This window comes from Pipra filicauda, unplaced genomic scaffold (genome assembly GCF_003945595.2).
Source record: "Pipra filicauda isolate LSUMZ 115617 unplaced genomic scaffold, ASM394559v2 scaffold125_size2111803_pilon, whole genome shotgun sequence".
Lineage (NCBI taxonomy): Eukaryota > Metazoa > Chordata > Aves > Passeriformes > Pipridae > Pipra > Pipra filicauda.
This window is the reverse complement of record NW_024103718.1, coordinates 920,860-943,776: the sequence shown is the minus strand read 5'-3', so window position 1 is coordinate 943,776 and position 22,917 is coordinate 920,860. Positions and strand designations below refer to the sequence as shown.

At 36.3% G+C, this 22,917-nt stretch overlaps 2 protein-coding genes across 5 annotated transcripts in view; one reads left to right on the top strand and one right to left on the bottom strand.

Annotated features, from left to right (window-relative positions):
* The window catches only part of FGF14 (fibroblast growth factor 14), a 401,593-nt gene extending 381,114 nt beyond the window's left edge, over positions 1-20,479 (top strand). For all 4 annotated transcript variants that reach the window (XM_027730757.2, XM_027730754.2, XM_027730758.2 and 1 more), the window contains 2 exons: positions 10,424-10,622; positions 13,716-20,479. In XM_027730757.2, the coding sequence (XP_027586558.1) occupies positions 10,424-10,622; positions 13,716-13,852 (336 nt within the window). In that variant the 3' untranslated portion in view covers positions 13,853-20,479. The remainder of the gene's footprint in view (positions 1-10,423; positions 10,623-13,715) is intronic.
* ITGBL1 (integrin subunit beta like 1) overlaps positions 15,041-22,917 on the bottom strand; it is a 148,672-nt gene continuing 140,795 nt past the window's right edge. Inside the window, exon 11 of the mRNA XM_027730753.2 lies at positions 15,041-21,707. Within this exon, the coding sequence (XP_027586554.2) occupies positions 21,616-21,707 (92 nt within the window). The 3' untranslated portion in view covers positions 15,041-21,615. The remainder of the gene's footprint in view (positions 21,708-22,917) is intronic.

The window sequence follows — 22,917 nt, the reverse complement described above, 5'->3', positions numbered from 1 at the left end:
GTCTGGGAGGCTAAGGTCTGAATTTACCACTGCCTTGCCCTGTGACCAATTCCATGCATACCCTAAAATCTGTGATCTGGCTGTGCACCCTCTGGACAGGTGCCAGGGAGAGAGGCTACTCCCTGCCCCAGCATCATGTCCCTGCTTCCTGCATGGCAGGCACATGTATCCCCAGCAGGAGTCAGACTGTTCCTGAACACATTGCCTTTAATGACATCCCTGTAATGTCCTCATGGTGTGATCTGTTCATCCCAAATTCAGGGCCTTAATTAAGGGCCTTTGAAGATCAATCTACATGTTGGCCATTGCTTTTAGGTGATGGTGGGCATGGCATGGCACTGATGTGAACACCCAGAGAGTAATGTTATGTATTTACTGCTTGGTACTTGCTGAAATCTCTGGCCAGGGAGCTGTGTAATTCTTCCTTTAATCTCAATGTAAAATTTAGCTTTTAACCAAAGAGAGTAACTCACTTTCAGTTCTAAAAGCACATATACTTTTATCAGACATGCAAGTAATTGAAATGTTAACTATTATCCCCCAATGAGGACCCTTGAGTATTTTTATATTTTTATATAGTTTTCTGTGGAGTGTAGTATTTCAGAATTTTACCTCTACTTTGTAACCCAATGTGGATGAGATTTGAGTCAGTCATGTCTAATAGATACACAAGCTGAGGTACCAAATAACTTTTTGGTGAAAGGTATGCAAACTGTGTGTGTTGTACAAGTTGTGAGCCTAAGCAGTGTCAGTCAAGAAATAGATACCGTGTGAGTAGAGAAGGGAGATTTTACTTTTTTTTTTTCAAATATTACACCACTTTGTTATTATTGATAGGAACAAACAATTAAATACTTTCAATAGCATTCAATAGCAGAGAGGTTTTTTTCTCCCTTGTCTTTGTAAGCATGACTCCATTTAATTCATTTCAGTTTCTAAAAAAGCTTTACTAACAGAAGCGGGTTGGCTGAGGCAGGGGATGCATGGTACTCCCCTGGATATCACCATGAGCAAATATCCTGCTCACTTCAGAGCTCTGATAAAGTGGTTTATACAGAATTCTTTTACAGTGTCAGGCTGCAACCTGTGGTAGCTTGGTTGTCCTATGAACATACAAAAGTGTCTGATTTATTTCCTTTCGCCATTTCTGACTGGTTAATGGTGTGATGCCATTCCAAAAAAATACCTTTTAGTGGCTGACATTTTATTTCCCATTAATTGTTAGCTAAAACACGAGACAAAATGGATTTTCTTTTGTCTTTTGCATTGATTCACTATACAACTTTTGAATGTTTGGGTGTGAATCTCTGGACTTTAAGTTTCTTCTGACAATGGATACTTGAAGTAAAAACTGTGTAGGTGTATAAAAATTAAATAATAACAGGAATATATTTTTAGATCTATGAATGAACTAAAATATATTAAGCGAAAAGATGGCTTTTTTTGTGAACATTGCTATTTGCATGAGATACATATATAATACACTAGCAAGAATTTTAGGATTTTTGTCTACATTTATTAATTTCAGGCAATAATAAATAAATAAATGAAGGCAACTGTGCTCTTGGGTCATCTTTTCTGGGCAGACATTATGTGGCAGGCAGCACTCTGTTGGGTGTCCCATATTGTGTGCACTGACTTTTTATGTTTAAGTGCAACAGTGCTAAAACCATCCATCTCTATGAAAGAATGAAAATGCGTAAACCAGGAAACAGTACAGAATATTTAAGAGCCTGTCAGCCTGTCAGGTTTTGTCTGTCTTTCAGATTTGATATTCATCATTTTCTGTCTTCTTGTTGGAAAAGGAGAGAGGAAAGGAGAACAGAGAATCGACTTCGAGCCTTTGGTCTTCCTATGTGGAAGCTGCTTTGGAAGGAAACAGGGAAAGCCTGTTGAATATTTACAGTTGTGCTTCCATGCTGGAAGGACAAAGATGGGCAAAAAGATTCACAGTGAAAGAAGCAAGAAATTGCTGTTTCTCCTAAAATACGTATTTGCTGTATAAAAAGAGTTAAGGAACAAACATCTGAAAGTTGTCTCTGCTCCCTTTACTTCCTATCCTCCAGTGGTCAACTGCAGCTTATATTGAATCATGAAAATAAGAGAAGATTTTGCTAATGCATTTTTTCAGAGAACTGATTATAGTCTTTACAGAATAATTTTGCCTTACACAAGTCTCCTCAGACTGAGGTTCCTCTGAACTTACCTTCCATGTTCTTCTTATGAACACCCAGCGTAAAACAGCAAAAGGTTAAAAAGATGCATTAGCAAGAAGTTCTAATTGACCTACCCTCCTGACTTTTATTTATTCCAGCCCCTGTCTTTTATAATAGTTAGTTTTTAGACGGTATAATTCATTCACTGACAGGTCATAAAAAAAGGCTGCAAGTAGAAAAACGAGCTCACAACTGTAAAGAAAAAAGAAATAGAAAAGAGTACACTAAAGTAGGCCATTTCTTATAACTTGAATGTTCTTGCAACTTTTTCTAACTGCTCAGCTTGCAAGTGACACTCATTTAAAACTTTCATAAATTCGCACATCTTTTGGAAGGAACATGTAGAACTGAAAGAGCCTAAAGTGAACCTTACAAAATACCTTTGAATTTGCATCTATTTATGTTTACTTTTGCATTTTTACATAGTTATGGATATGTCATATTATCATACTCAGGAAGGTCTGCAAAAACACCATATATATGAAAATATGCCATCCCATCTGACTTCGAACAATAGTGTTAAAAACTGTGATCAGTTTTCTTTATCCAATATTTCAGTGTATTGGAGAGGAGAAGAAATTTCATTAGTGGTAAACAAATAGAAAAAAACATCCTCCTTGGTTCTTTCTGGGTACTCAGCCATTTAAATAACTACTTTGCTCTTTTCTTTATAGTTTGTTTTATTTGAGGCATTTGGATTGCAGAAGGTTGTCTGCAGAAATGACTGTACATGTCTGAATGAACTTGTTTCAAAAAATTCCACTGTCATTTGGAAAGGCTTGGTCTATGACTGAGTGTACTCTGTATGCCTCCTGCATTATTCATCCGTAGACAGAATGGTGGATCCATAGGCAACCCGATTAGAATTCCTTCCCCAGCCCATCATGGTTTGTTTCAACAGCTATGTTGTTAAATCCTTCCTTTCAGTCTCTTTATTTAGTGCTGTCCTATTTTTCCCTCGACGCTGACCTTTTCTAGCTGAGAACCTGGTGCTATCTACAAGCTGATGAATTGTGCCTGCTCTAAGTGAAAGTGACCATCAAAGACAGGATGGTTTACTCATGCTCTTCTCCAAAATTTCTCATAACATACTGGAAGAAAACATTCCCTACAATGCATGCAGTTTCTCTTACTTGTGCCTTAGCGTGTCTGTCTTTCTTACTGATACTGGATTTCTTTAATCATAGATGCCATACAGGAGACAAAAGGTGTCTTTCTGCGTTGATACAGCAAGAAGTTATAGTTGTTTAAGCTGAAACCTTAAAGCAGATTTCTACTGCAAAGAAAGGGAAGATAGCTACTGAGGATTAGGTGGTGAGGAGATTGAATATCTCATTTTAGTGATACAGGAATTCTCGTTGCATTTCCTTTAAAGCCAAAGATGTACTCAAGCCAAAAATTACACATTTCTGTGAGAGCTCAGAGTTGAACTGAAGCAAAAATTAACTTCACTCTCCTTTATCTGTCTGTGAGGATATTATACTTGACCATACGCTGTAATATGTGATGGCTGTTGGTGTGCTGCAGCCATTCTAAATCCATGGTTAAAAATTTGGCTTCTTGATAATATTTCTAGAATTAATTTTGCTTTTTATATTCAAGTGAGGCAACACTTTTTTAGTGGTTCTTCTCTTGAGCATTTGGTGAAGTATTCTAGTTTTCACACAAGTGCCATAAAGACAGTTTTGAAAATTAGCAACCTTTTCCAGACTGCTGACCCAAACTTTCCCTCAACTTTTAACAACCTCTACTCATTCACTCCTAATGTGAGGATTAAATTTGAGATATTCCTGATGGACTGCATTTCACAAACATTAGTTCATTTTTTTGAGTCAGTTGTACAACTTTAAATAACTTTATATAAGCATTTATATATCATAAATGCTTATATCAAGGAAAATTTGTTCTATTTCAGCCACGTCCCACTGAGTCGATGACTCTGAATTGTAGGTAGTGATCAAAAAAAAATACCTGGGCAGTGCTTGGAATAGCTACTATGTAGAAGGAGAGAGAAATATATCACTTCTCCTTAGTGTATATAAGTAGCAATTTGGGATCATTCTTGAAGTTATTATTTAAAATTTGCTTTTATCTGACATCATTGTTTAGTCTTACAAATGGTAAGTTTATGCAAGTGATGAGCATGTGCTCTGCTTTCCATACAAAATATTATTACCTTTAATAAATTATAGTTAAATATGGCCATATCTTCTAGTTTAAGCGAAGCAACCTTTATGAAACAAGGAAATTTTTGTAATCGAAGCTGCTTTATTGTTGCGGGTCCGAAGGGAAGAGGGGACAGGACACGAGGAAGGGTGCAAGCAGACTTCTTTATTCAGGCATGGGCCCGATTCTTAACTGTCCCACCAGGGGCAGGGGGCAGAACATCGAGAGGGCTATCAGACAGACAAATGGGGGAGCAAATCAGAACAGGGCACAGGCAAAAGGGGGAGGAGGAAGCCTGGGCATGTGCAGTTGTGCACTGTGTAGCATGAATACAGTGAAAGTCCATATGAAAGTCCTGCCAATTGCTGTATGCTTTTCTCCATGCCTGGAACTGTTCCCATCCTGAATCTTGCTTCTCCACACTTTATGTTTTGTTTTGTCCTTATTACTCCCTACAACTATCTGAAAGGAGGTTGTAGCAAGGTGGGAGTCAGACTCTTAGTGCTAGGGTTTAGTTGATAAGGTTTTGTTCAGGAAGAGGTTGGACTTGATGATCTTGGAGGTCTTTTCCATCTTTAATGATTCTATGATTCCAATCTGGACATAAAATTAAGCCTAATTCGGGCTGTATTTAGTATTGGGGGTTGGATTAGATGGTCTCCAGAGAACCCTTCCAACTATAACTATTCTGTGATTCTCTTAAACATGCAGGTATCTGTTCAAACTAATTTTTGTTATTTTGTCTTTATGTATGCTGTGTGGCTTTTATTCATTACCTTAATTTAGGTTCTTATGAATGTAAATGAATAAAATAATTGCTACATTATCAATATTACCATTCACATCCCCACTAATTAGAATTCCAGTAAACTAAGTGTTAATAGTTGCAATAGCATTGATTTGAATATAATTTTGCCTAAATTTAGACAGAAGTTGTGTTTTGTTTCTTTACAAGCAATGATATGTGTCTCCTAAAAATTTTGCTTTTACATGCTGACATCTTTACTGAACTCTCAGTTTCCTTAAGAAGAGTCATCCCTGGTTTTTACCTGCATGATATCAACTCCTATTTTTTTAATTTTCTTTTTAAGTCCACATGTTTAGTAATCTTCCAGAGGACAGAAATAACGTCAGCTTAGAAGAGCCAATAATGGTGTTCTCTGACTGTTGTAATCTACTAAGGAAATTTTCCATCAGAAGATGGCATAAAGTGGGTGAAAGTGGTTCAGAGTATTTGCTGCTTTCATGGGGCATCTGTAGGATTACCAGGTTCAGCTAGTACTGCTGTACATTTTGAAGATTTGTTAGTAAAGTGACCGCAAAGTCTGTAGTGGTAGCTAAAGTCCTGTGTTCCTTGGTATCTTATGTGGCCAGTTTGCACATAGAAAATTCTGCCAACTTTGCTTGTTCCTGTTTTTATGTTTAAAAATTATGGGTTTTTTAGGGGGCTTTTAGGCCCAGATCCACTAAATGTCTTCTGAACGTACAGGAAATATAAGTTTCTCCTTAATCCATAAGGTAAGTAGCCATGTGTTGCTGTGTTTTCTACCATTTGAAGAGGAACTAGTGCACAAGATCATTTTGAACTGCAGACTTTTGGCCAGCTTAAATGTTGGAAAAATTTGATACTATATCTGGGAAATCTTTAGTAATTTTTTTTCTTACACTGGCATTTGTCAAATAGGTATACTGTAAGGAAGTAGTCTAACTCACCTAATTCAATGTGCAGCAAGTCAGAGAAATATCAATTTAGATGTATTCCAGGTCTCATGTAGAAGCCTCAAGATCTTACAGATTTTACTGCACAAATATGTTTATGACAAGGCCTTTTGCCTTTCCACTGCACTGCAGCTGTTTTCTGGGATCTCATCATTTCACACCTCATTTCACACTGCAGCATTCTCCCCTTCTCACTGAGAAATACAGTGCTACCCCCTGTGCTTTGATTTAGCCATTTGCTACTGTGCCATATTATTGATTGGCATTGAGGCCTAGCTTCAGCATGTCAGACTTCAGCCTCTGATTGACAGAAAGACATTACTTGGTAGGGAATTCATCTCAATTGTCATCTGAATTACTTTCCAACGTTCCTTATATCTCCATGTTGACACCACAAGTAACCTGAGCTCTGTTGTTCAGGCACTCCCAGATGTGAGAAATGGATAATGTGTGTGGGAGTTCATTTTATTTCTTTTGTGTTTTGTTCTTAAATGAAGTAGATTCTGACGCTACCACATGATTCCATGAGCAAAGCCTCCATCATTATGGAGTAATACAATGCTGAGATTTGGTGACACTGCTGGGGGCCCCAAAACTAAAAACTCCACAATAAAAGAACTTTTGATTCCACAAGTTTGAATCCATGATCTGTGTGTTGTGATATGTATTAATGCTACTGCAACCAGAAGATTTAAAATATCTCCACATAGGACTCACATCAAGCAAAAACTTGATGAGAATATAGCAAAAATATCCAAGTGAAAATCCTTCCTCAGCATGATGCAGTTTCATACGTCCTTCCTTTCCCCAGGACCCAGGAAGCTGTATCAGATTGCAGTTCACAGCCAAAACCTATTCCTGAGGTTTTGGAAATTGGCAGCTGATATACTTTTTATTTTTCAAATGTTGCTGTGGCAGGATAAAACCACTTTTTATATAAAACTACACGTTAAATCTGGGCATTGACATTGGAAGAGAAATCCTGAGCACAAGTTGTTGTTTGCAAGTGATGTCACTTCCTAATACAAAATGTCCTGGGATCAAACCCCGAAAAGTCATTCTTGTAGGGAAGATCTAAATTATCCATGTCAGCCAGATGCATATTGGATTCCTTCAGGTTGGATACAGATAGGGAGATAGCCTAGGGGAGTGCCTTCACCATTGAGTTTCCCTTAAAAAAATACCATTATACTGCCTTTACCTCCAGCGTTGGATTTGAGTCAAGTCACCTGTGGATGATTTTTTTTTAAGTTGGTGCTGTTTAACACATTGGTAATTTTCTGATAGTACTTACTGGGTTGAGTCTTAGAGATACAGATTTAGATTTGTCTAGGTACATGCAAACATGCACAAATAATATCTTAGATGTTTACACAAACAATATCTTAGGTGTTATGGGTACTTTACTGAAGAAAGTATAGACCCTTATAGCTTTTCAGCCAGCTGAGATGGTGTCTAAGGCAAGACTTTAGGTATCACTCTTAACTTAGAAATATTCAATTTCCACCTGAGCCCCAGGGAAGGTGGACCCTTCAAAAGTCTCCTTTTGACTAACTTTCCTCAGAGGAGCTGATGGCTGCAGTTCAGTATAGTAATTGTCAGGTGCCTAATTTTCATTCATGAATACTCGCCACATCAGTAGAATTATTATTCTACTTTAAAGTAACATATATTTAAGGGACTTTTTGACTGAGAGTTTAACCCAGCAGAATTGCATCCTAATATACTAGATAAAAGCAAACCCTGCTCAAAGCTGTTACACTACCCAGATGTCTGGAGTTGGATAGCTGCAGTATTTTTAGGCAGAGTACAGTATTCAGGTTTGACTGTTCCTTAAAGGGGAAAAAAATTATCAGACTATTACTGTGCTTTTCATAACTACATAATAGTAATGATGCTAGTTTGTCCATGAGTAGACAAGTAATAGCGCAGAAATAATCCATTTTTTTTCACCTGGTAAATACCTACCATTTCATATGCTATGCACTGTCAGAAACATATGGCCCATGCCAAAGAAGTCAAAGAGGAAAGAGTTGGGTTTGATTCAGAGAAGGGATACGATTTGAAAGAGTCTTGTTTAAGTATGGTAGTGGATATTGTTAGGGTAAAACACTCAAATAGCATTTAGAGGCAGCCAACCATCTCTAGTACAGAGGAATATAGAATGACAAACAGCTTTTGTTTACAGCAAAAAAAAAAAGTGAATATTGGCTAAGGAGTAGTGTTTATGGTAATTGAGCTTTGCAAGGAAGTAAAACTTTGTGGGGAACACAGGGGGTAGCATTTTCAGTGAAGTAGGTAATGAGGAGAGCTGTGTAGGCATTTCCTGATTAGCATCTGCTGTTTCAACAGCTGAGAAACATGACTCGCATGTAAACACTTGTGCTAGGTTTTAACAGGCATTCCCTCTAGCATGTCACTGCCTTCTGGTTTTATTTTCAGTCGCCTTGAGCCCTACTGTGATTTGAAATCAGTGGAGGAGAAAGGAGACTAACACAAACAACAGGTGTCTTAAAGTCTTGGAACAGAGAGAGAAAAAGCCCCATGGCAAAGGAGAAGATGCAGTTAAGGTGTTTCCTGTCATTAGTATTCGGTGCTTCTATTACAAACTGTATTTGCATTTATGCACGTGTGTGTGTGTGTATATATATATATATGCGGTTGTGCACATGGGGGGGTAAAAACGTTGTAGTACATAAAGATGCCCATTGCACATATCAAAGAATTTTTTTTGCATCCTGTGAATGAGTGTGACCTATAGACACTAAGTGTACTGGCTCACACAGCCAAAGCAACCTATTTTAAGGCAGGCTCACAAGTCATTTCCCATATGCTACAGCAACTGCTTTTAGTCTGTTGCTGCATAAAATACATTAATTCTTTTTATCTGAGGTTCAAAGATGCTCCGTAATTGAAAATGCTAATAGTATGCCTGGTGTTCATCAAAACAGCTTTGCTTACTGGCGGTAACTTAAGCCATGGTAATATGAACACTATGTACCCCATCATATAGAAGAACTTGGTTGTGCACTAAATGACATTTATTGCAGATTCAGAAAAGTCTTTCATCTGTGCTTTTTGGTATGGGGAACTATGTCTTTAAGGACTTTGATTTCCAGAAAGTAAATCTGTGATAGAAAGAGCTGTGAAATTCTTACAATATATAGGCAGCTGGGGATGGCATAGAGACCCTGAAAACATGTTGCCTGCTGGGTGTTAACTCAGTACTGCATGGGGCCAGGAAAAAAAGAAATGAATAAAAAATACTGTGAATGGAGAAGTGAAAAGATATGATGTTCTCAGATTTTTTTAACTGCTTGGGAAAGATAACCAAAAGAAATATAAAAAGAGTATTCAGGGTTGAGAACTTTGCTCTCTGAAAGCTTAGCAAGGTAAGTTAAGCTTTTCCCTCTTTTCCACATCTACCTCTTCCTTTCATGTCTTATTTCTTCTACAGGCTTCAGCAGATGGATCCACAGACAGAAAATCACATCACACAGAATCTTATTTTCTTGTGATATTTTAAATGTATTTTTATTTGCTTATTAACTTGCTGTTTTTTTCAAAGAATTTTGGTAATCTCTATCTCAATGTATGTTCACACTGTTTATTTTGTCAGTTACGTATGTTATTAAAATATATATCTATGTTTAAATTATTATTTTGCTACCGCTCTGCAGAAGTTTGTATTTAGATTAACCTATAGAGAAAGTTTTTGGACAGCTGCTGTTTCTAAATGTGACTTCTGAAAAATATTCCACTTTTGGAATGAATGCTGAGAAAGTCAGTAGGAATTATTTTTCTTTGTCCAGGAATTTGTACATCAAAATAGTATTTTCCTGTGGTGTTTCAGGCCATGTGGATTCCAGGGCATGATATATGTCTTAATACATTAGTAGCAGCATTTTGAGCTTCAAATATTAGTTGTTGTAAACCAGAGGAAGTTTGCTGCATTTACCATGTTAAAACAACTGTCATCTCATTAATGCTATTTTAGCATAGACTTTCTTAATCTTTATAAGAATATCCTATCTGAAAAAATAAGCACAATAATAATTATTCATGTATTTTGAAATTTTTTTTATGTCTGTATAGCTTCCTTTCTACTTTGAAAATGTACTATCCCTCTTGCACAGATGGGAAAACTGAGGCATCCATGGAAAGTTCACCTGGAGGTCTTCCAGAGGAAGACAGAACTCCTGTTCTCAAAGCAGAACCTTATTATAAGTCATACATTAAACTTATCAAGATGTATTTGTAAATTAACTAAACAGAAGCCGCACTTTAGAGATACCATTTAACATTTACTTTTCCTCCCACAGGAACTTTTTACACCAGAGTGCAAATTCAAGGAGTCCGTTTTTGAAAATTATTATGTAATCTACTCATCCATGCTCTACAGACAACAGGAGTCCGGGAGGGCCTGGTTCTTGGGGCTGAACAAAGAAGGGCAGGTCATGAAAGGAAATAGAGTGAAGAAAACAAAACCAGCAGCTCATTTTCTACCCAAGCCATTGGAAGGTGAGGCTCAGTCCATCGCTGGTAGACCCTCCTATAAATCTCACAACAAAAGGGAACGATTTCTAAAATGCCCTTTCTGAATATGTGTGCCTTGCACAGGGGCCATTACTAATGACAGTCCTAAAGATTCATGGAGCAGTTTTGTGCTTCAGCATAGTGATGATAGAAAGGGCATATGTAAAAACATTTTTCCAGGGATTAAGAGGTCATTCTATAAGAAAAGAACTCTTTTGTGGAAGTGCATTGTGCTGCTTTTAAAATATTCTGTTGGTAGGGACAAAAGCTGTTGTGAGTCTTGCATTGAGAAAATAGTCCTTTTATTAGGCAGAATGAAATAATGGATATTGTAGGATAATCGGGAGTTATATAGGGAATGCATGAAATGTCAGCATTTCAAAGTAAAAGCTTTCTAATACAAAACACAAAGGTCTCTATGAAATAAATCATGCTGTGTTACTTTGCCAATTGGTGTAACGTACATAACTTTTGTAAGTTGGCCTTTAAACCAAGATAGAAGCAAATAACAGTCACAGTAACCTTACACACTAAAATGATGTCACACATTCTCTGAAAAATGCATCCATTTATATCTTGGAACTTTTGTCTTATCCTATGCATTCTACAAGCCTCTATAAACCTATGCTGTCTTTCATTTCTTGTCCTGATGGCACTCCAAATTTTACTGTTCTTATTGCTTCACATAGCTTCAGTCATTCTGAAAGTTATCTCATCACTTAACATCTGAAAACATGTCTGAGTAAATTTTTGATTAGACAATCAGTTTGTAAAATATTTTAGTTTCATCGTAAAGAATCAGAATAATCTAAGTTTTGAATTCATTTTTGAACTCAGGTTGATGCTATCTTGCTTTTCTTGTCTTGTAAAAGCTTCCAGTAGTTCCATGAGCTCTCAACAATATTAATACTTTATATCTTGATTCCTTTATATTAAATAATACAAATTGCTAAGAGGGAAAGCGATTGAATTTTTAAAAGAAATGCAAACTGATATGGATTAGGAAAGAAGTTAGTTTTTTCAATAATATTTGGATTATCAGACTATCAAAATAGCTTAGACAATGCATAGAAATAACTTGATTTATATTGCTGTAAAGAGCTGCTCAGAGACTTTTGGATCTTTGAGCAGCAAAGGTATTTATTGACAGCACTGGGAGCAAGCGTGGCTCACACCACAAAGAACTTCTCAAAGGTTTCACACAAAATCAGTAGTTTTTATACAATTTTCATATATGATTAAATGCATATTCATGTGATTACAACAGCTATCTATACATATTAATAACAGGCAGAGTATAGATGGAGCTCAGGCGGGGCTTGGAGTGGTGCTTCTCTTGGCCCTCAATCTTGGTGGGAGATCCGCTCTTCCTCTCTTGAGTCTGGGGTCTCATCTCATCTTCCTCATCTTGACCTTCCTACTTTTCCGTTGTTCTCGATCCACTCACTGGAGCTTGGAGAAAGCCTTGGCTCCAGGCCTGTTTCTCCTATTCAAATGTCTACTTTATCTTACTGCATCCTAATTTATTACCTCTAGGCCTATTGTATGCTTCTTCTACCATTCTTTTAAGCTTTAGTCCAGTAGGCAGAACAGAACAAGCACAGATCGTTTAGATGTTGGTAGTTTCTTAGCAGGCCAAGATATCTCAGTTAACTCTTTTAGGTCTGGCTCCTGTTTTATTGCCTATAAGAATCATCAAATATGATAGCTCTTCTATATAATTCCTTACTTTATAGTTCCATCTCATGTTGTTCAACTTAATAGTTGTGTAGGTCACAGTGTTATTTCATCAAGATCTCCTAATTAATCAACTAAGTGCCCTAAACACAGTTATGGGACACTCTGAAGACATAGATCATAACCAGCCTTATATACTCTAAAGAAGACATTTAATTTCAGTCTTCTAGAAGGCATAAAAGGATGTAGATTATGTCACTGGAAATGTTAGAACAAGTATTTGATTAGTTAATGATGCTATGGGGCCCTTCATATTTATTATGAAACTTCACACCACTGAAGATCAAGGTCAGTACTTTGATGCTCCAGCCTCCTACTCTAATTAGCCAAGGGATGAAGAAATTGTGCTCTCTATGGCAACACACAGCCAGTCCCAAAGTCATAGTGTGATGATTAATTCCTTTGACTGCTTTGATATCTCTTTTAACATTGCTCTGATATAAATAAATGCTACTGAAGTTAGGTATAAGTGGAAATATTACCTGATTCAGTGACATGGAAAATGAAATTGAATTATCCAAGAGCATTAATCATTAAGGCAGCTTAATGCTGGAACTGTGTAATTGAATACATGTATTTTTCTCAAAGGATTTGAAGTGGTTAGATAGGAACTGAAGCCCCGGGGCAAACTTTTAATTCCTCTAAGAATTCAGTTAATAGTTCAATCTGGAGTTTTCTGCGTTTCTACGTTCAGTGGAGATCAGTGGTTACTGCATACGTTTTTGCAAAGGAGGAAGAAAAAACCCCAAACCTTCTGTGTACTCTCCACATCTCCTGGATATTTCTTCAGGATACAACTGAAGAGATCATGGCCAAGTTCCTTAGATTTGAGAGACTGATGTACACATAACTTTGTAGAACTGGATCCTGGCCTAGTCTTGCAAATATGACTAAAAAAGAACACAAGTCTAGACAACTGTATTGTATGATTCCACTTTTTAAATACAATCTGTCTTATCATGTTTTACTTCTAAAAGCTTGCATGTTTATTTAAGGGGTCTATATATATACATATGTGTATATACATTTACATTTTTGTGTGTTCACTTTATGCAAAGATAGAAGAGTAGCTTTTAATTTCCAAAAATCTATCGTGTCCATCAAACAAACAAGCATGTAGTTTCCTACTGTGTTTTTAAGTGAGATGAAGAAGTGAGAATTTTGGAGGGTCAAGAAAATCTATCAGTGATGCAAAACAAGTGTCTGTCAAAATAAATAGTTTCCCTGGTATGCAAGAGGAACATCCTACAATATCAGTTATTATAGATAATTATTTGAGATGAACTCTTACATGTGATACGTTCTTAAAAATGTTTCTCCCTTTCTCTTCTCTCCCCTCAGTTGCCATGTATCGAGAACCATCTTTGCATGATATTGGAGAAACAGTGCCAAAGGCTGGGGTAACTCCAAGTAAAAGCACAAGTGCATCTGCAATAATGAATGGCGGCAAACCAGTTAACAAGAGCAAGACGACATAGCCAGATCCTCACAGGTGTTGTGACTTACTGAATCTCGAGTACAGTTGAGCGATTTATCCTTGCCAGACTTCCTCTCGGCAGTGTCTGTGGATCAGCTTGCAGCAAGTCACCGACTTGCCCGTTGCTGTTTCTGAACTGAGTTGTTGCAAGTGGATAAATCTCAACATGTAGCTCTACCCAAAACAAGAAGACACCTGGACAAACCAGCTAAACTCAGACCATGGAATGCCCTACCAGATATTGGAATGCCTTTTTAATATCTTTTCTGTGACTGTGACACTTCATGTGAATCACATACTTCACAAGTACACTTGATACCTTGCCTGCTGACAATTGCCCATAATCCCTTTTTGAGTCCACTTTCAGCAAAATCCATGTGTTTAAGTTCTATTTTGTAGCACACAAATAATCAAGTAATTTCTAGTTAGATGCTGTAAACCTGTGCTATTATGAATTTCTCTTCTTCCCTTTTTTATAAGGCTGCTCGCTCCACTGTTTGTGAACTTTTGCAGGGATTGTGTTTCTCTATAACTTAAGTGTTGCCGGTGGCTTAGTTTTGAAAGCAATCAGGGAATCGGAAGCCTTCAAAAATCTATTATTACAAATTATATCTATAAAGAATAGGATCGTTGTCTCTGGCTTACAATATTGATTAAATGTGAATACTCTTTAGTAAAAGATACTGTGCTTCTGAGGTTGGCGTTATAGTGGAGGGAAGAGTGTCAAACACAACCAACGGGGAGTTTTATGAAACACGTGTTTGGCATCCCCGTATAGTTTCTTTTTGTGTGTGTGTTTTATACATATCACAGGCTTACTGGTAATGGTAACATTTGCCTTGCCCAGCGAGCAAGACCCACTCACTTTTGGGAAAGTGGGTCCAAAGAATTTTGTAGGCCTTGTAGGCCTGAATTAAGGCTCATTTTTCATCTACTAAATCTTCATTGTTTGAAAAACAACCACCACCAATAAAAAAAAAAATAAGCAAGACTAATCAGAATCGTGCTACCTACATCCATTTCAAATATAATCCTTTCCTGTTTTTAAGGAACTGAACTTAATGCCATTGTTATTTTTGGCTGAATTCCACACCTACTTAGCAAAGCATGGGCAAGGATGTTGTGTTCTTTTTTGCAGCACCAATGCAAAGGGTAGTTACAAATTATAGTTTAATATTTCTGGTGTTTAAAAAAAATTTTAAAACTGGACATATTACAAAACTTTATTTTTGTTTTTAGCTAAGCATGCAAAGTCCAGTCCTAGGTATTTCACTGATATTCCGGTATGTACCTCCACCCAGCTTCTGAGGATAACATGCCCACCAAATTGCTAGATTGAAGGTGCCTTGCCTTGATCTCTATATACTGTACTTTCTCCTACATCAATCTAGAAGAAATGAAAAACATTATAAAATTGAAGCCTTGGATCATATTACCAGAAACAACATTAACCCCTCGAGTTTCTCCCTTGTGAACAATTAAGCCAATGTTATGGGGTGAGGTGGGCTTGGGGGGGGAAGAATTAGAGAATGCCACAGAGGTGCCACTGAAGTTTTTGCATGCTTAGTCACCGGCTTTCAGGAGATTAAAAATATGGGCACTCTCTGAATGCTTAAGATGGAATTTATTTCTCAGAAATGGCAGCAAAGATCAAACTCTATCTCAGTCTGGAAAACTGTGTGGCCTCTTGCTGTTACCTTGATATTTAAAGACAAAAAAGCTGGAAACCATCCATTCCTTTTTTAGCACTGTATTTCTGGCAATTTATTTTACCACGTCTTTGTGCTGAAGTCCCTAAGAGAGGCTGCTGGTTATTTCAAAGTCCCTGTCTGCTCAGCTGAACAACTGATTCAGTCTGAATGAACTCTTCATACTAGTTTTCAAATGTGTTCTGTTTTTATAAGAAACATTTAGTGCACTCTTCAAGGAGGCTACTGTAAAGCTGCTAAATTCTAGATAAAACTTTTTTTTTCTGTAGGTCAGACTTCCTTTTGTATATGTGCTATGAGAACAGCAAGCTAATGCTTGATGTTGGGTCTTTCTAGGGAGGGAATGAGTTAAGCATGAAGCCCTCTATCCATGTAGGGGGAAAAAAAAAAAAACAAAACAAACCTAATCTAAAACTGTGATAAAAATGCAAAGAAACTTGGACTTAGACTGTGCCCTTGTCTGCTAGCACTAAATATGTGTGCATGGGGAAAACACCACTTTATTAAAAATTTTGGTGTACCCTTCTAATCCTATCTGGTCCAGTGGGATTTATGCACCATCCTTGAGAAAACAAAACAAAACCAAAGCAACTCACATGATGAGCTGGGGGCTTACTCTCCACCTGTAGGATTCATGAGAGGCAGCAGCCATGATGCTGTACTATCAGCTGGGTCCCAGGGATGGCCCCGGGCCTTCCAACAATTATAAGAGGAGCACTTCACAATATTTCAAGTAAGGCAATACAGCTGAAGGCTACATTCTCTCTCACCTGATTCATGAGGAGTGAATACACAAGTTCATGTCTCATCCAGCTGTCTTTTTACTCCCCAGCGTAAGAGCCTGAGGAGAGACGGGGCTGGAAAACTGGCTGAGCAAAGCGAGGAAGTTCTGGTTCATGGCTTGATCCTACATAAGTATTGTTTTCAACACTAATATTTTGATCCTGAGTAACTATGATCTGTGAACCACTTTGGGAGTCTATAATTAAGGCCAGATTTAATTTCTGCAAGTTGTTAGTGCATACTGGAAATACAACATTTTTTTAAATTATTGTTTTCTGGTTTTGTTGCTGTGGGCTAAATTCTTATGTATGTTTAATCCAATGAATAGATGTCCTAATTTTTTTTTATTATTACATTTTGTTTAAACATAAAAAGTTGTCTTTGTGCTTTCTTTCTTCCCTTTTATTTCGTCTTGTCTCATCTGTTGCATGGAAAGAGGATGGCAAGGATGAACTGCATGTTGTAGGTTGTACCTGTCAAAGAACTGTTGGTCAGTATTACTAAATTTACGAACATATATGCAAAGAGTTTGCATTGTACAGTTTGTTTATTCTTATTTGATGTATACACAGATTCAAAATGATGAATAAAGCACTTATATGAAGGCATATATGAAACCAACAAAAAAGTTTATGTAAAAAGTAGACTGTGCAAAACATCATTGCACTGCCCACAGGATGGTGAAACTTCATGTAAATAGGTTGGCAAACTCAATTCTCCCCCTTTACCATGCCAAAGAAAATTTTAGCTCCTTAATATAATACCTCTCTTGCTGTTCTCCAGAATAAGAGTTCACCATTTTCTTCCCTCTAAAATTAATTTTGCTTTTAAGTGAAAGCTGTTTTCAACTGTCTGTTACTACTAAAGTACTGTATAGTAAACCTGATGGAATAAATTTGTATTTATAGACTGGGGGTTTTGTACTTACATGTGCAGCTGCCTGTGAATCTGCAGCCTTCCAGATCTTTTGCATGCTTGCTTTGTATTTTATTCTTCTGGTTTTTCTCTAATCTCTGAGAGACTGTTTGCACAGCAATCTAACCTCATCTTACCATTTTATATGTTAACACTGCATATAGTCATTATCTCTTCCCTTTTTTTTTAAATCTGTATTTCAGCTACAGTTCTGTTTGGCAAAATCAATCACATCTGCGGTTTCAGAAATCCAGTTTTAAGTAGATATGAACTATTTCAACAAAGCACCATTTTGTTGTACTTCAAAAATTTTATAAATACACAAGAATCCTTATGAGATTGCTCACATGATAGAGCCTATAGAAAGGGCTCTAGCTCCTTTTAAGTGCTTTGTGGTTCACATAACACAGCCTTTGCTTAACTTGTTGGGGGTTTTAGCCATTCTCAAATGATTTTTTAATATATTGTCATTTTCATAAACTTTAACTGGTGTAGTCATGTTGATTCTTACTAAACCTCTCCCCTCTCTCCCCACCGTCTCACCCCCATAAAGTAAAGACATTCACTTTGACTATGGCATATACCTGACACAACACTAAGAACTCTGGCTTTATATATATATATATATGTAGGGAAACTTTTTGTCTTAATTTAATACTAGTTTAAGCAATGAGATATGAAATCAGTTTGGTCCATGCAGTAAAAGTATGTCTCGCTGATCCTTCTGTTTTTGGTATAAAGAAGAAATTATTCAGCTCCATTCAGATGGGAATGCAAATAAAATCAGACTAAATGAGAAGGTTCTCTTTCTTTTAGATGACCCTTTAGATAAATTCATATTCTGTGCAATGCATTCTAAAACGTTTAATAAGAGGGGTTGTTTTGGTGATGACTAATGCAAATGCTATGACTTATTTTTAAAGATGTAATAAAATTTTTGTTCTGTTACCTAGTCACAGAAATATTCAACTGAGCTTTCTTCATCCCAGTATCATGTAGCTGTATCCTTTAGCTACAAAGTGAGATGTCATTCTGCTAAGAAGCAATGGGCAAAGCATCAGAAAAGTGAGAGCAGGTACATGACTAAATGTTCATCTGCGTGTTTCTAAAAGAGAGTGTGGCCACTGAAAAAAGGGTCACAAGCAGGTTAATAATTTATAGAAGCAAATCAATCCACAGCTGTTTTATAGCTGATATTACAGATAAGTTATATACAGTAGCCATTATCCTGCAAGTCTATTATAGAAGCATTCAGCACACTTCTGGATTGTGTTCTTTCTCTCATAAGAAAGCAAGGACATAATATTTTTTTCATAAGGTTTACTAATTTAATCAGTACAAAATCCTCATTTATCCAATTTGATTTTGCCTTTTGTCACAGGCCTGGGAGAAAGTTTTTACGGTCACTAGCTGTAAAGAATCAAGCAGTAAGTTTCACTTCCTTATGCCTCTTCCTGCTGTTACAGTTTATGTATCTAGAATTCCCATCATACGGAATGAGGTGTAAAACAACAATTTGATATTACAGCTATTATATTCACATATGTGGAATAATAATCTTATTTCTTCCAATCTCATTTTTTAGTGAGAAAATCAGCCACAAAACAGATCTGCTGGGTGTTACACCACCAGTTACCTCAACATGAAGAGGGGAAATGTTCAAGCAACGTTATAAGACACAAAATAAAAATTGGAAAAAAATTAATGTGAACATTACATTTTTAATAGTCTTAGTTAATACTTTATGGTTTATAGTAATAGCACCGTTTTGTTTGATAATTGCATTTTAATGAAACACAGAGAGTAACCGTTGTAGATATCCTATTTTTTTTTCCATATGTAATATAAAAAACAACTTGGATAACAGAAATACTGTGGCTGTGTAATCCGTCCAGTAGTCAAAATGTTGGAGTTGATTGTTTTTTTTTCAAAAAAACCCAAACAAACTAGAAATAAGAATTAACTTACATTCTTTAAGTATATAAATTTAAAATTAAAGCAAATTACAAAGTAAAATGCATCAAATACGATACTGCAACCAGCTAAAGAATTGTTCTTTTATATATGAATGAGTACCTGAAATACCACAACTGGTCTACAGTATATATAAATCTGCTAATGATGGCATGAACAAGCCAAAAGCATCTACTGACACCAGATAACAGTTTTGATTATCTGATATTTTCTTATTACTGTACTAAATACAGATGGAAGAAAATAAAGGAAAACTTTGTATCCTTCACTGTTTCCACTCTGATTCAGCAGGTGAATGTATATGCAAAAAACCCACTGATTACAAGGTGATTCAGGTCAGCTGTATTCGTAAATATAAATAAAAACAACAATCTGTGCTCTCCAGACACCAGGGTTGGCAAAATGCATATATGCTGAAACTTAAGAAAATATTTCTGTTCAGTTCCATGGAGTTTAAGGGTTACAAGTATAAAGTATAAACGAAAATTTCAAGATGATTTTATTTTGAAGATGCTTTATACTGTATCAATATCTTTTAGAACTCCGTCTGATATTTTGGTTATCTAACAAGAGAGCAGGTAACAGCTTTAGGATGTATGTCTCATTACTATCTGCAGAACTTATATATAAATTGGATGTTTGGTGATTATGCTCCCTGAGAACATGGGTTTCACAGGCTTCATTTTTAGAAAGAAATAATACAGGCTAACTAAAAAAAAACTGGGTGAGAGAACAAGCAACACGGGAAGGGGCAATAATAAGGCAATTAAATAAATTTGAAATTTTGCATTCTGTTACGTGTTCTGTAGCATTGTATTTTCCTATTTCAAAACCGTCCTTTCTAAAAGAAAACTAATTTCTAGATAAATAATGGAAATACATTATTTGGTTGATACATAGTTCCATTATTTCTGAATCATGTACCTCTTCTTAGGACCTTGGCACCTAAATGCCAGTGTTACAGTTTGGTATCTAAAAGAAGTATTTTTCAGCCATTTAATCAATTTTCTCACTCAACCATGATTTCACAAAATGTAAACACTTTTGAAACTAAAATGTGTATTTCTTCTTTTTGTTCTAAAGAATTCAAGGGCTGCCAAATCTATGTGTACAAAAAATTAAGAGACTCATATGTAAATAAGTTAGGGAAGTCCCAATAGTTGTGCATCATTCATTACTCAATGTGAATTTCACACTGAGCAGCATTTCACCATTGGAAAATAAAAATAAAATTTTTGTTCATACCACTGCTTTACTTGTATTTACTGTATTAAAACTTTAATTACTTTGTTGACATTGTCCAAATGTCTTTGGCTGAGACCAAGCTGCTGCATAGCATAGACAATTTTTCAAGTCAGTTGACCTTCAGGTTTCCCACTTCCATAAAAGCAGTTAAATTCAATGAATACCATGTGTGACAGTGTAATCTGTTCTAAACATTGATTTCAAATAGTAGACAGAATTTTCATCCTGAAAGTGACATATTTTCATTTTCAATATAACAAATTTTCATTTACTTTACTTTTAAGAGGCAACTGTACTACACAGAACAGTATGATAGAAGTATATATGAGTTGCAGAATACATATTCAGAATAGGCAATCATACATTTATATCTTTATTAGTTTCCTTCCTTATGTTCCCATAGGTTATGTACTTGAAAGTATTGTAGTATGTGGATTAGATAACCAACTTACTGACACATTAACCACAGAAACTAAGTTTTTTTGTGGAAAAGGGTCTGTTCAAACATTTCAGGTCTTCAGTTTATGGGTGTCTTGTAATTGGATCTCAGATAATTATTTTACCAAACAAAAAATCACTAATGTTTTTATAGGCTTCTTTACAGCTTCTTTCAATTTATGAGCTGGTGCTTAATCAGGATTGTTAGAAAGAAAAAAAGTCAAATAATGTATTTTTCCAACACCATAAAATTAATCAAAGTAGTTATTTGACAAATATTCAGCTAGTGTTACTCCTCTACAGCGGTATTGTTAAGATTGATAAGGAGAGGTGATGACCAAGTAAATAATGTCAAAAAAGGCTTTCTTATGCTTTTTCCAAAGGTTGCTTAAAGAAACAAGCATTATAGATATAATCTCAGTTCCACTGAATTTACAAAAAAAACTCTGGAGGAGTTCCACAGGGCCGGTATTTTATGACTTCACCCTCTAGAGCTGGGGTTGTCCTGCTCCCTTTTTTAGTTTTTTTGATGCATTTCTTTAAAGAGCAGGTCCTCAGATGTGTTCTAAGGTATTTAAAACCATGTATGTGTGCTTACATGCACACCCACACCCACACACTGAGCACTTCTGAAATTAAATGTTCTAGCAGCCTAAAGAAAAACAAACAAAAAAACCTCCTCAGTCTTTAACACCCTGCATTAAGGGTATTCTCTCCCCAGCCAGATTTCACAAGCATTTCCATTCCATCCTTCCCAGCACTCACAGTTTCCACAGCTACAAACACCGTTGCCTAGAATAGAATGAATAAAAGGCAATTATCATAATTGAAATGTACTACATTAAAATGTGTTTTACTGGAAGTAAAAAGCCATGGTAAAGTAGTTGCATTGTTCCTTTATTGTTCCCCTACCCCTTTTTTTTTTTTCCCCTTTGGAAGGAAGCAATTATTGTACCATTGCATTAAGAAATCACCCCAAACCTACATTTTCAAAGCATTAATAGCATTCTCTCAATAATTCCATCAGCCATATTGCAAATATTGTAATTGTGTATTGTGTAGTGCAACTGTATACATCAGTATCTGTACCCAGCTGGTGAGGTTCAGTGTTCGCACTGTGCCTCAAGGTACAAGGTAAAACAAGATTACTTTTAACTACTACAAAGAAAGAAAAAGTCATTAAAAGTTACCAACAGAATAGCAATAAAACCATCACTCTAAACATGAAAAACTTTACACCTACCTTTCCAGGAGCGCTATACAAATAAATCATATCTCAAACTCTCTATTAAGTGAAAAATGTGTTGGCCCCATTTTACAGTAGGGAAACATTACATACTGACACCTCTATTTTCATTTTATTTAAATATTTTTTATGACTCAAATGCTCAGCTTGAGACAGCTACAGCATGAGTTTCCAATGTGAACTCCTCTTCCTACCAGCTTTATGAAGATCCATGAACAGCCATTACAGCTGAAGATAAGACTTCTGCTGCCGCTACACTGGCTACTTGCCTCCAGAAAAGGACACTTGCTAATAGAGCTAGCTGGAAGACACAATTTACTAGTGTCAGCCCTCCCACTCTCACTCTAATCAACTTGCAGATTTCTTCCACGTCTAATAATTGCTGGCAAAATTTTTCTAAAATTAAGATTTGTAACAGGAAGAAGCCAATGAGTTAATTTAGCAATTCCCATGCTGCTTCTTGTCACTATGTTTATCGTGAGGGCTTGTTGGCACCCTGCTCGTTTCTATCCACATCTGCCACCTCAACTTTCAGACAATGTTAAGATGAAGTTGCTATAATAATTAATTTAATCATCAGTCATCACATCATAAGAAAAGTTATTGTGCATTTCAGGCTCCCACCAACAATTGCCTTATTGCCAGAAAGGTCTGTTAACCCACACAACTACGCCTCTGAGCCACCAAGGATCATCAGACAAGTGAATTTTGTCTGTGACTTAAATTTACACACATAGAATGTCCAGTAGAAGAACA